The 14,434-nt window shown below is 49.3% G+C and overlaps 5 protein-coding genes across 5 annotated transcripts; 4 read left to right on the top strand and 1 right to left on the bottom strand.

Annotated features, from left to right (window-relative positions):
* Positions 1-582: 582 nt before the first annotated feature.
* On the bottom strand, positions 583-1,573 carry J4E82_010309 (uncharacterized protein; the record flags this gene model as incomplete). The annotated part of the gene is made up of 4 exons (XM_051736524.1): positions 583-773; positions 832-1,148; positions 1,211-1,479; positions 1,532-1,573. The coding sequence occupies 4 exons, from the start codon at positions 1,571-1,573 to the stop codon at positions 583-585; spliced, it is 819 nt and encodes a 272-aa protein (XP_051583728.1).
* Positions 1,574-2,604: 1,031 nt separating this feature from the next.
* Positions 2,605-3,450, top strand: J4E82_010308 (uncharacterized protein; the record flags this gene model as incomplete). The annotated part of the gene is made up of 1 exon (XM_051736523.1): positions 2,605-3,450. The coding sequence occupies one exon, from the start codon at positions 2,605-2,607 to the stop codon at positions 3,448-3,450; it is 846 nt and encodes a 281-aa protein (XP_051583727.1).
* A 405-nt stretch (positions 3,451-3,855) lies between these two features.
* J4E82_010307 (uncharacterized protein) lies at positions 3,856-5,634 on the top strand (the record flags this gene model as incomplete). The annotated part of the gene is made up of 2 exons (XM_051736522.1): positions 3,856-4,401; positions 4,471-5,634. 2 exons carry the CDS (start codon positions 3,856-3,858, stop codon positions 5,632-5,634), a joined length of 1,710 nt encoding a protein of 569 aa, XP_051583726.1.
* A 1,249-nt stretch (positions 5,635-6,883) lies between these two features.
* J4E82_010306 (uncharacterized protein) lies at positions 6,884-9,716 on the top strand (the record flags this gene model as incomplete). Its single annotated transcript, XM_051736521.1, has 6 exons — positions 6,884-6,892; positions 7,000-7,007; positions 7,132-7,535; positions 7,648-7,800; positions 7,855-9,050; positions 9,114-9,716. 6 exons carry the CDS (start codon positions 6,884-6,886, stop codon positions 9,714-9,716), a joined length of 2,373 nt encoding a protein of 790 aa, XP_051583725.1.
* A 2,729-nt stretch (positions 9,717-12,445) lies between these two features.
* J4E82_010305 (uncharacterized protein) lies at positions 12,446-13,494 on the top strand (the record flags this gene model as incomplete). The annotated part of the gene is made up of 2 exons (XM_051736520.1): positions 12,446-12,778; positions 12,853-13,494. The coding sequence occupies 2 exons, from the start codon at positions 12,446-12,448 to the stop codon at positions 13,492-13,494; spliced, it is 975 nt and encodes a 324-aa protein (XP_051583724.1).
* Between the last annotated feature and the right edge of the window lie 940 nt (positions 13,495-14,434).

Here is a 14,434-nt window from a genome sequence, read left to right as displayed (position 1 = left end):
GCGAAATGGACCAATCAAATGGGCGATCGCCGGGAATAGGTGGGACCTGCGCGATCGTCTTACGTTCATCACGGTCTATCTACAGGCCACGCTGCATGTTCGCATTCACTGACCGCGAGCAGAGCTGCGAAAATCTGCTGCAACCCTACGTGTTTGCATATATCGTGGGTTGCGTTCCATGGTACCGTGTGAATGGCATCCCGATGGAGTTAGCGTGGCTTGGCATGGTGTCCATGGCTTTCCAGGAATGACTACCGTCGTAACTCTGATCACAACACTAGCATTACCAGCAGGACTGTCATCGAATCATGTCTCCAGAGAAGTGTACCTTTTTGTTCCGTACATTCGATACCTTGATATCTTAAGCTTCGAGAAAAGATGCCTCAGCGTTCTCCAACGTGCTTTGGACGTCGCTGGGTGTCAACGGCCTGTAATGACGAAAAAGCACGTAATGCTCAGCTAGGCCAAAGTATATTTGCTCCGAATATTCAGCGATTGTGATCAACCCTCTTCACTACTATCTAGGCTCAGCAGGAATGTGAACAGGTCCTGCTCGCATTCATGATATACAAGTATTCTGGTCTAAAGCCACTGCTTGGTTCCGTGGTGGGAGACAAATGCACCACCGTATCCATCCTCAATGCTGGCCTTCTCCCATGTCGACCTGATAATCGGAATAGCATCCTCAACAGGCGTTGCGCCTTTGAAATCAGGGGCGTAGATTGAGATCTTGCCCATGAAGTTCATCAGACCTTGCATCTGGTCGGGGGTGACTGCGAATCAGTGTCAGCATGAGTACTAGAAATCACCTAGATTCACCGGTCTACTTACGATTGTCAAAATGGCCTACTTCTACCACGCCTGGGCTCATGCTCATGAACAGAACGCCGTCTTTCTTATACTGCGCGTTGAACTTGGCGACAATTGCATTCAGGGCCGCCTTGGATGCGGCGTACAAGGAACTGTTCTCGACTTCAAGATTGTTGATGAAGTCGAGATCTGCATGGCCGCTGGAGATCGCGATGACCTTCTTCACCTTACCTCTCATGACAAAAGGCAGGAAGAGGTTGAAGAGATGGATATTGCCGACAACGTTGGTCATGAACAGCTTTGAGGAGACTTGTTCTAGTTCCTCGACTTTATCGCCCCTATCGAATGACCGGCGTTAGACATGGGCGAACTGATGAGATGAAAACAGATGTAGGCTTACAACGCGCCGATGGGGTCGAAAGCATCGAAGAGAGACGGAAATGCTCCGTTGCCAATGAGATAATCGACACCGCGTTCACCGATGATCTCGGTGGTCTCTGCAGCGGCTTGCTTTAGGCTAGCGTGGCTGGTGAGGTCTCCACTGAGGATATGGATGTTTGGACGTTCGCCTATTTCTGCGATCACTTTCTCCTTGGTAGACGCCTGGTCGCGAACCAGACCGACAACGAGATTCTCCGGGTCTTGTGAGATTTGCTTGAGGAGTTCAAACTGGACCAAACTTAGCAGAATGCAAGTACATCACCATACAGGGTATACTTACTCCAATTCCCTTGGACACACCGGTAACTACGTAGACTGACATATTGCGATTGAGGTGTCTGGAATATCTTGTGGATCAAATAGGTTGAGATGTGGTGCAGACATTGTGTTCACCTTGTCATCTTTATAAACGCAAAGATTCATCCGCTACACTGCACGTTTGCGGACTTCTTGGAGCTATCCCGCGCACAAATACTTGTCCGCCGCAATACAGGTAGGTAAGACTCTGACCGCTGCGGGTTCATGTTGCGGCGTGGAAGGTATGTAATGAATCCTGCGTCGCTGATATGTCAGCGCAAAGAACTTCGGCTTTGCGTGGTGTCTTTGTCGCGAAGCAGTAGGCATCTTGGCGGCTTACAAAGAGCGGTTCTCGGCGAATGTGAGGCAGCTTGAAGCTGACTGCAGTTACATACATATCCTTTCCGTAAGTTGGTCCTTCAGTCAATGCGATATGCGTCATTGAGGATTGGTAACCTTGTTTTACAGGATGCCGCATTGCGGACTAGTCTCCCGCCTTGCGGCCGTCTGTCCAATGAGCATGAACTCAGCGGATGACAAATGTGCGCTTACTATACCTCGACTTCCGCACAAGACAGAATCGACCTAATAAACCTCCAAGAAAGATACTGGGTAGCCATACCCTTGGTAATGTCGTTGCGATCCGAGTCAAACGCTTGCACTGCCTGCGCAAGAGCAAAGCGGAAATGCGGTCGACAGATCCCAGCTTGCGCTCGATGCGCGGACAAGCGCAAGTCGTGCATCTATCCGCCATCAAAAAAGCAGACAGTTTCTTCGTATCGACACTTGTTATCGGATGTGCCAGTACTGAGAGGAGAGGATACGTCGTTCGCCGAAAGCCCAGTCAGTACGTCGCATGTCAATGCGAGCCTCTACACCATCGATAATCTCATGTGGGATGTGGGATTACCGTCCCTTGGCAGTAACATCGACGCACCGGAGTCTCAGATCCGGATCCCCAGCGCAATGAAGACCGATTGGTTTCTTGCACCGGAGACGTGGACGATATCCCGCAGGTCGACAAATTCAGACGATGTACCAATCGGCACAGCAGCAATGAAGAAGTACGTGACGGTACTGCAGTCTTGGTTCAAAAGCTGGGTCACAACTGGTAGCAATCCCTTTGTACACTCCTGCTTGTACGGTGTGAACTTCCCAACATGCGTACAAGTCGCGTATGCCACCCTAGCTAGTTATGTGTATCGGACGCCTGCGAATACAGAAATCGTCCTCCGCATAGTGGAAGATCGATCGAACGACTTGTTACTGGAGAATGGAGCCGTTTTAGATCAAACTACTGCAGGGAAGTGGGTCGATGTTGCAGGTCGTCATGACGATCTATGGGGGCAACTGACACGTCTTCATGCCCTTTTAGTCTACCAGATGATCGGTCTCTTCGATGGTGACGTCCGCGCCCGTCATGTCGCTGAAGGACATATGGCGATACAGGATAGCTGGGCTGGAAAACTCTTCTCCACTGCCAGAACCGCATTGTCGAGCGAACAAGACAGCATCGCTCATCTCGCCAACTGCCTACCCAAGCTGTCTACTTACCTACAGCAACAGTGGTACTCGTGGATACTGTCAGAAAGTATCCGTCGCACCTGGCTCGTGGCCGTCAGTCTATCGCCTGTCTTCTCGGTCCTCCAGCAGCGCTGGGGAACCTGTCCTGGTGGCATCATGTACACCAATCGAAGTGGTCTTTGGGATGCTACGAGCGCTGGGGAGTGGGAAAGACAGTGTTTGGAGAAGAATGTGGCCTTCCTACAGCGCTTCGAGTGTGCGAGGCTTTTTCACTATGCGAAACCAGCTGATGTTGATGAGTTTGGCATCGCGATGCTCGAGATGACCTTCAGCGGGGATTCATTGGAGAACTGGAGGGATAGAACTGGCGGCTTGTAGTCTGCAAAAGATGTTTAGTAAGTTGTGCCAGCGCGATATCAGCAATCGGGTGTCACAACGGGTGGTGACTGGGAAGAAGGTATCTAGTACTTTCAAGGTTGTCTTTCTCCCTGTCTGTCAACGCCCGGAACGCGTCGGAACGTTCCGAGTAATGTTGTTTCCATTTATAGGGCTAGTACACATTAATAGATTCCAAGGACCACGCCGCAACGCCGCCCAGATCAACAAAAGTCGGGCCAGCCCTCACTCAACCTCTGTTACTCTTCGCTTCTACACAGCTCATCACTCAACGAATCAGACACACCTTGGACACACAGCCAACATTGATCTCTCGTCAAATCTGTACCTTCCAGAAAGCGTCAAGCACACCAATACCGGTCGATCTATTAGGCTAACCAGCGAGGTATGGATCAACTACCGCAGGAACTCGTCGAGAAGATTACTAGTTATGTACCCACGGAGGATCTCAAGAACCTTCTCACTCTCACAACGAAGTTTCGCTACAGCGCAGAAAGATACTCCGGCGCATTTACGGAATATACCCTGAACAAGCGCAATGCCGACAAGTTTGTTAAGATTTTCTCAGGGCACCGTCTGCTATATCTACGGGAAGTGATCTTTCGACCCAATCTTCCTCCACTAGTCTGGACTCCCCCAGCCGGCGAGGAGGATGAAGAAATCGAATGTCGCGAAAGTGCGGATGAAATACGAGAGAAGAATGAACACTTCACACGTCAGGTGCAGATTATCTATAAAACCCTTAGAACCGTCGAGGAAAATGCTGGACATCATGCCCCAGGACGATATCGACTCCTGGTGCACGGCCCTACGAGACTGCTCCATGACAACAGCATCACTTGTCCGCATCGCCAGTATAGCAGCTGGCGAGTTCAACTACTCAATACCGAAATGCCTCTGGTGTATTCCGTTCGTTCTCTAGAGATCTACAATGTATGCAAGGAAGATATGGACATCTGTCATGACTCTCATGATTACCCACCAGACTATAGCAGCTGGGAGGGACATGAATTGAAACTGGATCTGGGTGTCATGGTCAAACTAGCATCGAGACTCCCAAACCTTGAGTACATGGGCTGCAAGACCGGAGGGTTCGAATGGCACCCGCCCTTTTGCCACCAGGGTGGCGACGAAGAACCCAATCGTCATTTTCAACACGATTGGGACGGTCCACGTCGTGATGCAAGACATGATTTTGCAAGCGCCGTTACCAGACATGAAGCTCAGCTCCCAGCTTCACTCCGACGGGCGAACCTAGACTTTGTCCACCCACTATATCGCACACTGCATACTGTACAGGACAGGATGCTACCTGACCTAGTCAGACCAGCGCTGTACGACCCATTCAGCTCCAGTCTTCGTCTCTTAACCAACAACGTTCGGCAGCTCCGCATACGGGCCATCATCGATGAAAGCTTATTTCACATTGACGATTCTTCACAGCCGGCATGGCCTAACCTGGAAATTCTAGAGGTCATGTTTCATCCATCACGGCCTGACGGATCGTGGTACTTTCATGGACCTAGAGGTCAGGGTCGCGACGCTGTAGGTTATGCAATTACTGCTGCCTCCTACCCGCCTTTCGAAGCGAATGATCTCGACGCTGAGATGGAGGGGCGATTACACGATCAATCTGTTCTTGTAGATTTACCTAATGGTCATAGCAATGAATTCCGCATCACACCAGATGAACAACGACTCAGACCGCTGCTGGAAGGTTTCGCCAGGGCCGCAGTACAGATCCCTTCCTTGAAGAGAGCCATTATCCGGTCGCCGTTGTTCTGGGACCCGACTGAGGGATACGATGACGGAATTCAAAGAAAAAGTCTCGCATGGGGTATACAGTATTCCGATGAAGATATTGGTGTTAACATGGCAAAGCATGATCCGACAAGCCAAAGAGAGCAAGTTCATACAGCGACACGTGCTTTGACTTGGATGATGAATGATTGGCATCCTGATGCGCAGCTGCACAGCCTTTTCCAGCAAATTGGACGCGAGAAGCATGGTGAAGATTTGGTTGAGCATTGGGAACAGAAGTACATGTATGCCGACGATCTCCCTCACTGGATGTTCATTAATGCTTTTTGGAGTCATGATCACGGTCATTGGATCTACGATGATGGGTATGATGATCCGGGCCGTCTGCCTACTTTGCTATTGTAGGTTGGCGATCATAGGCTCAAGATTAGGCACCAGTTGTGCCTTTAGAAATCCTGACCACCGAGCATCCAAATTTGATCACATTCAGCGTAGCCTATCCTACTCTGTGTTGACGTACAATTTGTTCAGCACTTCTAAGCTGCGGTCTATGTCGGTTTGCGTACTAGAAAATGAGATGAATGGTATCTTCGTTCTATTAATACCCACACGAACGCGATCTGAAGTACCCTCAATAAGAACACAGAAAACATGACAAAGGTTGCATCGAAATATGCTATCCACAGATGCCACCCAGGGCAGATACTGGACGAATTGGGTCGCATGTCTTGGTCGTCGCTGTAAAGCAAAAGTGTAGGCATGTATTGAGAGATCCATTATTTATGACTTGCATTTCGCATATCATCTTAGAATATGCTTTCTCTTTTCTCTCTCGAGTTCACGACTTCATACCGCGGCCGAAGCCTTCAGACTAAATTTCCATGCGGCGTGGGATTTTCTCCGCTCTCAGTGATACGACCATACTCGCTCATCAGTGAGAACGGCGGCGACGACAATCTATTCTTTGTATCTAGATGTTTTACAATGTAAGCATTAGGCCCATTCAGATGTTCGCTGACACCCGTGTGATGCGCACCTGCATCGTTCTGGGGCGTAGCTGGTAGCAAGCGAGCATAGTACTCGCCATCGTTGAGCCGCGACAACGCCGCAATATGGAGAAGATGACAGTCAAGAGTACGGTCGCGTTCGCGGTTGTTTCAGAAGAACTTCGCGAAGTTTCGGCCTCCAACCCTCACAGAAACTGGGGCTGAATTACCTCGCCACCGGATATGCAAGACCTTGGCCATGCGCGTTCCTGTACCCATGTAGAGTCTGTTCGAGCCCGAGATAACACATAGTAGCGCTTGCTCGGACCTTGTCACACACCCTTCACAAATGAATCGATTTCTGTTCTTATTCTTACACTCTGGATTTTGCAATGTGATATCGTCGCAGAGCTGCAGTTTTGCTCATATGGAACTAAGAACCTTTGAATAGTGACAGCAATATTTCTGTTTTCCTTGCTTGGCTGATGTTCTTCCGCATCTGACCACGCAGTCATCATAATGGTGATCCTGACTGTGGCATGGATGCAGGATCTGCTCGGCTTCGTCGAATGACACAGCAGAGGTAAGTCGGGCTAGGCTGTTCGTTTAGAGTCGCATTCTGAGGCCCCCTCATGATCCGAGACACACAGAGGTTCGTGTTAGGCATCATGCTCTTTGTAGTGGCACAACGTACTGAGCTCAGTGCGGCAGTGTTTGACTAAGCCTCAGAGGCAAAGGCTGCTTGGCCCAAGTTAAGTAGCATATCGATACTGTTGATGGTTAGGCGCTGCGGTGTGGTTGTTTCGAACTGTGTCTTGAGTTGAGTTGTGACTGGGGGCGTGATTTCCATAGTTATGGTCGGCGAAGACTTGAAGCAAGTATTTAGCTGGATTGTGTCCTAACAAGACATGCGCAGGTCATCTCTCAACTTCACTTTATACCTTGATAAATCTGAGGTCGAAATTCCCAAAATGCGTTGTCTTCTTGCGCTGCTAGCTATACGAGCTATTTTCGGACTTGCTGAAACTTGCGATCCCCAAGCCTACGAGGATGGCAATCCATACGGCTTGGAAGAAACCAACGATCCAAATGTAATGTCAAAGTTGAACGAGTATCTAGTCGACAATCTATGCATCAAGTATTCCGACGGAACCGAGCAGAATATCAAAGAACAATGCAAAGACGTCTGCATTCCGAGCCAAAGTGCAAGCGAAGGCCAAGCTGTCGTATCATCTCATAGTTGTATCTTTGGCGACAATCCTTGGTACGATACAAGCAACATGACACCTCTTCTGTGTGGCGCCGACGAGGCATTGAAAGGTATGCTGTGTTCTGGGTTTGTCAAACTTACAGACTGAATTCGAGCAACTAATTTTCAAATCAGGTCTAATGATAAAGAAAGGTTATTGTTCCTGTGACCTTCCCATCCTAGAATTCGCTGGTGAGTTCTTCATTGAGGGACTGATCGAGGCAGGCAAGATCTTGGAGAAGGTCATATGTCCAGCTCTGAAAGCTCTCGATGTTGTCGTAGCTATAGGCATGGCAGCAATTCCCCCTCCGGGCCACGTTATCACGGGCGGAATGGGTAAGCATCCAAGGTCCTTTTTACTATGTATCGGGTACTGAATGAAAGACACAGTTGCGGCTGTTCGATCGGCAAAAGCATACAAATACGCACACGAAGCACAAGACGCTGCTCAAGAATGGGCCGACTTTTTCCTTAGTGGGGCAAATTTCGCAGAACAGGCAGGATGTGGACCACTAATACCTACCAAGAACAATCTGATAAAGAAGGCTTTCACACCCCTGGTCGATGCACCAGACGAGCTTGTACCAGGAGGGATGAATTACGAAGACCTACCGTGTCCCAAAAGAGGTTGTAAGGGCTGCAAAGGCCCAAAATGCACGAATGGAAGCGGCAACGAAGGCGGCGATGCTTCCAAAACTAACATCCAACCTGCTCCGACCACTGGCAGTACAGTTCCCCCGCAGGTCACTACAATTGTGTCGAAGACTTCGTCTGGTTCCCTGCTGTCTACCGCGGCTGTGTCGTCAATCATCTCCTCTTCTTCATCTATGTCTTCGATAGCAACACCTTCCCTGTCCTGTCAAGACCTCGCTACGCTGGACAGGGACGAGGAGATCGTGGAGCCAGAGGTTCTTAGGCGAAGTTATCCAATTGATCTAACATATCATAGGCTGTATAAGCGTGAGCCAAAGAAAGGAAAGCCTTGCGAACAGTCTTTGAACAGTTTCAATTATCCGAGCACTTCGGAATGGGGAGATCACCCACCGACGAGATATGGCTTCAACAAACGAAACTCATGCGATGACTATAGTTTCGACAATCCAGACGACGATGGAAGCGTTGATTATCAGACTGAGCACGTTCTGGAATGGCAAACTGTTTGGCGCTTCTTTGATGAGATGGATGGATTGATCACGACCAAGTTTAGTCATCCTCAGCCCGGCAATACTGCTAAGCTCAGCTTTTGTGAATACTGGACAGAGTCCTGGTTAGTGAGTTCAGTGCACAAGGACATCCCAGAGCCACTCATGGAAGGTCCTTCTTCCGATCCTGCTGCGACCCCAGATCCTGCTGCAACCCCAGATTCTGTTGTCACTCCAAATCCTGCTGCCACTCCAGATTCGAAGTCCACTCCTGATGCGGCAGCGACTTCTGATCCAGCGGCGACCCCTGGCCCACAGACGAAGAAACTTCCTCCGCGTGGTTGGCTCGCAAGTCAATATACATATCGGCAAAGTGGAAAGGAAATGTGGCTAGATGAAATGACATTATTGGAGAGCAACCTCAACGGAAGAGTTAAAGGCATTGTACGTACAGCGCTTTACGTTGACTGAGTAGAGTGAATCATGTTAACAAGAGTCTTGCAACAGTTGTTCAACCAGAAGAGAACTAAGAACGGGCTTTATATACAGATTCGCGACAAGAAAAAGATGAAAGAACTGATAGAGGGGCGAACAAAGGAAAAAGATCTCAAAAATCTGAACCTGAGTCCTGGAGATCAAACCCGCATAGCGATCCAGCGGTTACGGGAGACGATTGGAGCTCTCAAATACATGCAGGATAAGAAGATCTCAAAGATATTTGTCGACCAGAAGAACAGAATGGGAGCGATGATTGGGCATATCGATCGAGAGCTGCACAAGACACCCCGAGTGTATAAGGGTGACGTAGAGGGTCATCCGTGGCAGGAACAAAAACTCGAAGAGAAATGGAATGCCTACATGGACAACGTCTTTTCCGTGGCAAAGCAAAGAGCTACAGATTACATGAAACTCAATATTGGTGTTTTGAAAGATGAGTGGAACTCTGACAAGAAGAAGAACGAGTTCAAGGCCGATTCGAACGATGATCAGGCGAAGAAGGACAAAAAGAAAGGACTAAAGAAGACCCAAGAAGAAACCCTGGCTCTTATCAAAAAACTAAGCGACGAGTGGGACAAGGTCAACGACTGGCAAAAGCCAGAGAACTGGTAGAGTGACTGCTTTCGATGCGTGAATGCCGCAACGGGATGCGTGGAAAACCTGTGTGGCGTTGGACATTCACGTGTTCAGAACGATTGGGATTATCGTCTGAGGGGAGGAAGGAACACGGCTGTTCCTCGCCCCTGCGTTAGCGCTCGGAGTGCTTCGGATCGTCTCATACTGGCTTAGCGTGCTCCTCATCTGTCACACAGGGCGTCCCTGAGTCGCAGATATAATGACAAAGTATTGTTGTTGTGACTACGCCGCAAACCCGCTCAGGTCTTAAAGTTGCCAGGTGCGCTTCCAACACGGTTATTGACTGTCTGACATAATTTTGCGAAACCCACACAACAACCTGGTCGCTACCTGTCATCGAGTGTACAGATCTTCCCCAGACATCATCACAAATCTTCGTCACATCATTTACAGACAACCAGGATATGATGGAAGGACTCCCACAAGAACTCATCGATAAAATCTCCAGCTATCTACCCAGGCGAGACTTGTGCAATGTCCTTACCCTAACTGGCAAGTTTCGCTTTGCTGCTGAGAGGCACTGCGGAGCTTTTTCCAAATTCACTATCAACGAAAACAACTCGGTCGACTTCCTTGCGCGCTTCTCTAGTCATCGGCTTCTCTACCTGAAAGAAGTGATATTCCGGCCAACCTTCCCAACGCTGTGTGGTCCACGCGACAATGAAGATGACAGTAGCGACGACGACCAAGTCCTGTGTCGAGAGCCTGCTCATGAGGTGTATGAGAGGGACGAGTCTTTTACACGACAGATACAATTCCTCTTCCACATTCTTCAACTAGTCGAGAAGCAAGCCGGTGAAAAGCATGCCCCAGGCAGATATCGTCTGTCACTTTACAGTCCAATCAGAACAGTACGTGCCAAAAACGCATGTCCCCATCGCTATCGAACTAGCTGGCGTGTTCGGCTACTGGAAGCCGAGCTATCTCCAGTCGCGTCTATTCGGTCGTTCGAAATCTACAATAACTACGGCAACGAATCATTCGCTCCTTATCTCCATATAGACAGATCTGGTAAACAAGAGTTCAAGCTCGACTTGCGCGTTCTCATTGATCTAGCGATCAGAATGCCTAATCTTGAATATCTGGGCTTCCGAACTGGAGGATACGAATGGTGCGAATCGTTCAATCCAGAGATGAATACATGCATCGAGCACTACGAGCACGACTGGGCAGGACCTCGTCGAGATGCTCGACACGACTTTGCAGATGCTATCATCCGCAGTCTCGATAAGATACCAAAAACGCTAAGGCATGCCTCGCTTGATTTCCTGAGCCCTTTGCTTCGTGCAACTGATATACATCATGGCAAACCATTGCCTGATCTAGTTGGTCACTTGACATACGATCCATTCACTTCGAGTCTTGGTATGCTATGCAACAATCTTCGCCACCTGCAACTACGAGCGATGATCGACGAGTCTCTTCTTTTGACACCGTCAAAAAGCTTGACAGAGTTACATGTCTCTTGGCCACGCTTGGAAATACTTGACATCATGTTTCACAACGCACGCCCTGATGGAACCTGGTACTTCTCAGGGCCGGCAGGGCAAGGTCATGTTCCACGTGGATATCCGGTGACCAGTGCCTCCTATCCTCCTTATGCACCCACAGAGCTCGATGAGGATATGGATTACGACTTCCTCGACGCTCCTGATCCGCGTACGGCATTCAATAAGCAGTTTCGCGTCGCCCCTACTGCTAATCTCACCCCACTTCTTGAATCCTTTGCCAAGGCAGCAATAAACATGCCGGCACTCAAGGAAGCTGCTATATGGTCCCCTTTAGAATGGTCCGGTAAAGATTTCACAGGCAACGATATTGATTACTGGTCTAAAACCGAGGGCGAAGACGACGACAAGATGCTATATAGTCTGGAGTCTCTAGCCTGGGGTATCAAATACGCAGAGCCGGGACGACATACAGATTCCAGGTCATGTCGTCGACCGCAGTGGGTAGTCGGGGATTGGCATCCTGATGGAGAGCTGCGGAGCCTATTTCAGGCGATAGGGTACGCAAAACACGGTGGAGAGCTTGAAGAGGTCTGGACTGAAGGCCTCGCTTATGATGGGGGAAGGATTTCGGGAATCGGCCACCGGGGTGAGTTTAAAAGGATAAAGGCGTAGTAATGATATGAAGAGTGGCTATCAACTCATGAAGTCGCACGCCTGAAGTTGCACTTTGTAAGTAATGTCATGTTGTATATGGTCCAGAATCATCCTATGAAACATTCTGGTCTCATGGGGCTGTGGTCAACCGTGATTGCCTACATAGGCAGAGAAGCTAGAAGGCATTGTCGATGACGATGGCGACGGTATGGCAGATTGTTCGCAGCACTTGGCATGGGAAACAATATAGGAAAGAGCCTCACATGATTGAGATCCAAGGTACTGTCGTGGACGAGATAGCATGTCAGGTGATGGTGTGAGACGAAGAAAACCATCAAATTGAAGAGGATTGCCAAAAGAGAACTATCGAGGCAATTCGCTATTTCAGAGACCTGACTAGACTTCGGATCGGCACTGTACACGAAGCTTGCAGACTAGTGATGCGGGCCGTACGCCACGATCAACGGCCCTTTACCCAAGTGAGGAAAGGACTATCCACTACCTGCGCATGTGACGTTGCGGCGCGCCTGAACATCCTCGAAAATGTATAAATGTGCGAAGTGAAGCCCGCATAATGTGAAAAAGCATCAAGCCACGAGAATGAAGGCAACTTTATCTGTTCTTGCGGCGCTGTCCGCAGCAGCCGCTGCACTTGACTCAAAGTCCAATTCTGACGATGGCTGCCAAAAGCCACTTCCATCAGGCGTCAAGCTCGATCAATCCGTCGACTTGACATTGAATAGCACGAGCGGTGTCTCGCCTCGCAGGTACCGCTTACATATTCCGTCCTCATACGACAGCAACACCCAAGTCCCACTCATCCTATCCTTCCATGGCCGTGGCAAAGACGCAGAATACCAAGAAGCCCTGAGCCAGTTCTCGAACGCAAGCTACGGTTTCGATGGGATTGTCGCATACCCCGAAGGCGTACCTGTATGTGAATCATCTCTTCAAAACCTGGCCGACGAGGTGGAAATTGTCGAGATGACAAGCTAATGCATCCCCAGAACGCAAAAGGCACGCAGCAATACCAAGGCGACCCCGACTCCCCAGCCTCAATCAACGACGTAACGTTCACACTTGAACTTCTCGACCACCTACAGTCCGCCTATTGTATCGACCCATCCCGTATTTACGCGACCGGGAAATCAAACGGCGGAGGATTCACTGGCGTATTGGCTTGTGATGCAGAAGCCACCAAACGTATCGCTGCATTTGCACCCGTGTCTGGTGCGTTCTACCTAGATGCAGACCAAAATCTTCCTCCTTGCGAGCCTAGTAGGCGTGTGCCGATTATGGAATTCCATGGGTTGAAGGATAAGACAATTCCGTACGCAGGTGGCATCAACACGCGCGGAAACGCTAATTCGACTGATGTAACGACTTGGGTTGATGACTGGGCTAGGCGCGATAGATTTGATGTTAGCGCAAACGAGACGAGTTATCTGTGTGAGAAGGACGAGGGGAAAATGGTTACGCGCTATAGTTGGGATGATGTGGTCGTGCACTACAAGTACGAGAACTTAGGTCACGATTGGCCCAGTTCGTTCCCCAACGGCGACACGGGCGATGATGAGGGCGTGTTGACTTGTAAGGAGGCGGAGGCAACACCTATCATTCTGGTGTGGTTTGGCAGATGGAAACTGTAGACCTGGTTGCGAAGTAACTGTTGATCGATGGGCGCGGCAGTCGGCCAATGATCGCGTGAGGCGAAGGTACAGGTGATGCGCGCGAAAGATGTTGTTTGTGTGACGCTCAGCAGCTGTAGTCAGATTGATGGAGAACTAGAGCATCTTTTGCCATCACGCGATCCTGTCATGCATGGAAGATCAAAGGTTGAGACTAGATGAAAGGAATTCACAAGAAGGAGTTGGAGAGGACAGAACGACAAGGTAGACGTTATGATGTCATGACCACACATCACTGATAAAGAACATCGTCTCTTCATCTCATCTCACCTCCTCCATCCGTTCTCCATCTAACGTGCCTGCGCGATGGATCACTATAATTCCGTGCTTGTGTTTCATCACCTCCAAGTCGTAAAATAGCTGGCTCCGTCGTGGCCTCGGCGATGCCTGTGCAACGGAACTCTGGAAAGCTTTCACGCGGCAGTCCCAATCAATGAAGCATTACAGAGAACGGGTGGATTATTTCTTCAATCATGTTTTAGTATTAACAGGCTTCGTGTACAAATTCTCTTGTAAATATCCATAATCATATGGTTGTGTGGTGATGTCTGGTCACCCTCACCAGGCAACTGCCTCGCACGTGCACCACAGCATGAACGGTAAACACGCGGCAAAAACTCAATCTCATTGTCGATGATACATGTCACGCAGTCGTATATGTATGGAAACACATTCTGCACTAGAAATAGTCACGCTCGCTCTTTCGCTTTCCAAGTTCTTCTCCAGCGTATACCTTTTGAACTCTGGCGCAATCTCAGTGTTTACCTTGACAATAACGTCTTTCTGCTTTTCACCCAGACCAACCCCAGCAACTTTATTCTAACCACGACGGTGGACTATCGTTAATCATTGCGACGATTTCCTGCCGCGTCAACAGGACAATACCGACACGACAATATCG

Source organism: Alternaria postmessia (genome assembly GCF_024291825.1).
Source record: "Alternaria postmessia strain BMP 2775 chromosome Unknown scaffold_119, whole genome shotgun sequence".
NCBI classification, from domain to species: Eukaryota; Fungi; Ascomycota; class Dothideomycetes; order Pleosporales; family Pleosporaceae; genus Alternaria; species Alternaria postmessia.
Note: the sequence above shows the minus strand (reverse complement) of the source record. Positions and strands in the feature narration are given on the sequence as shown.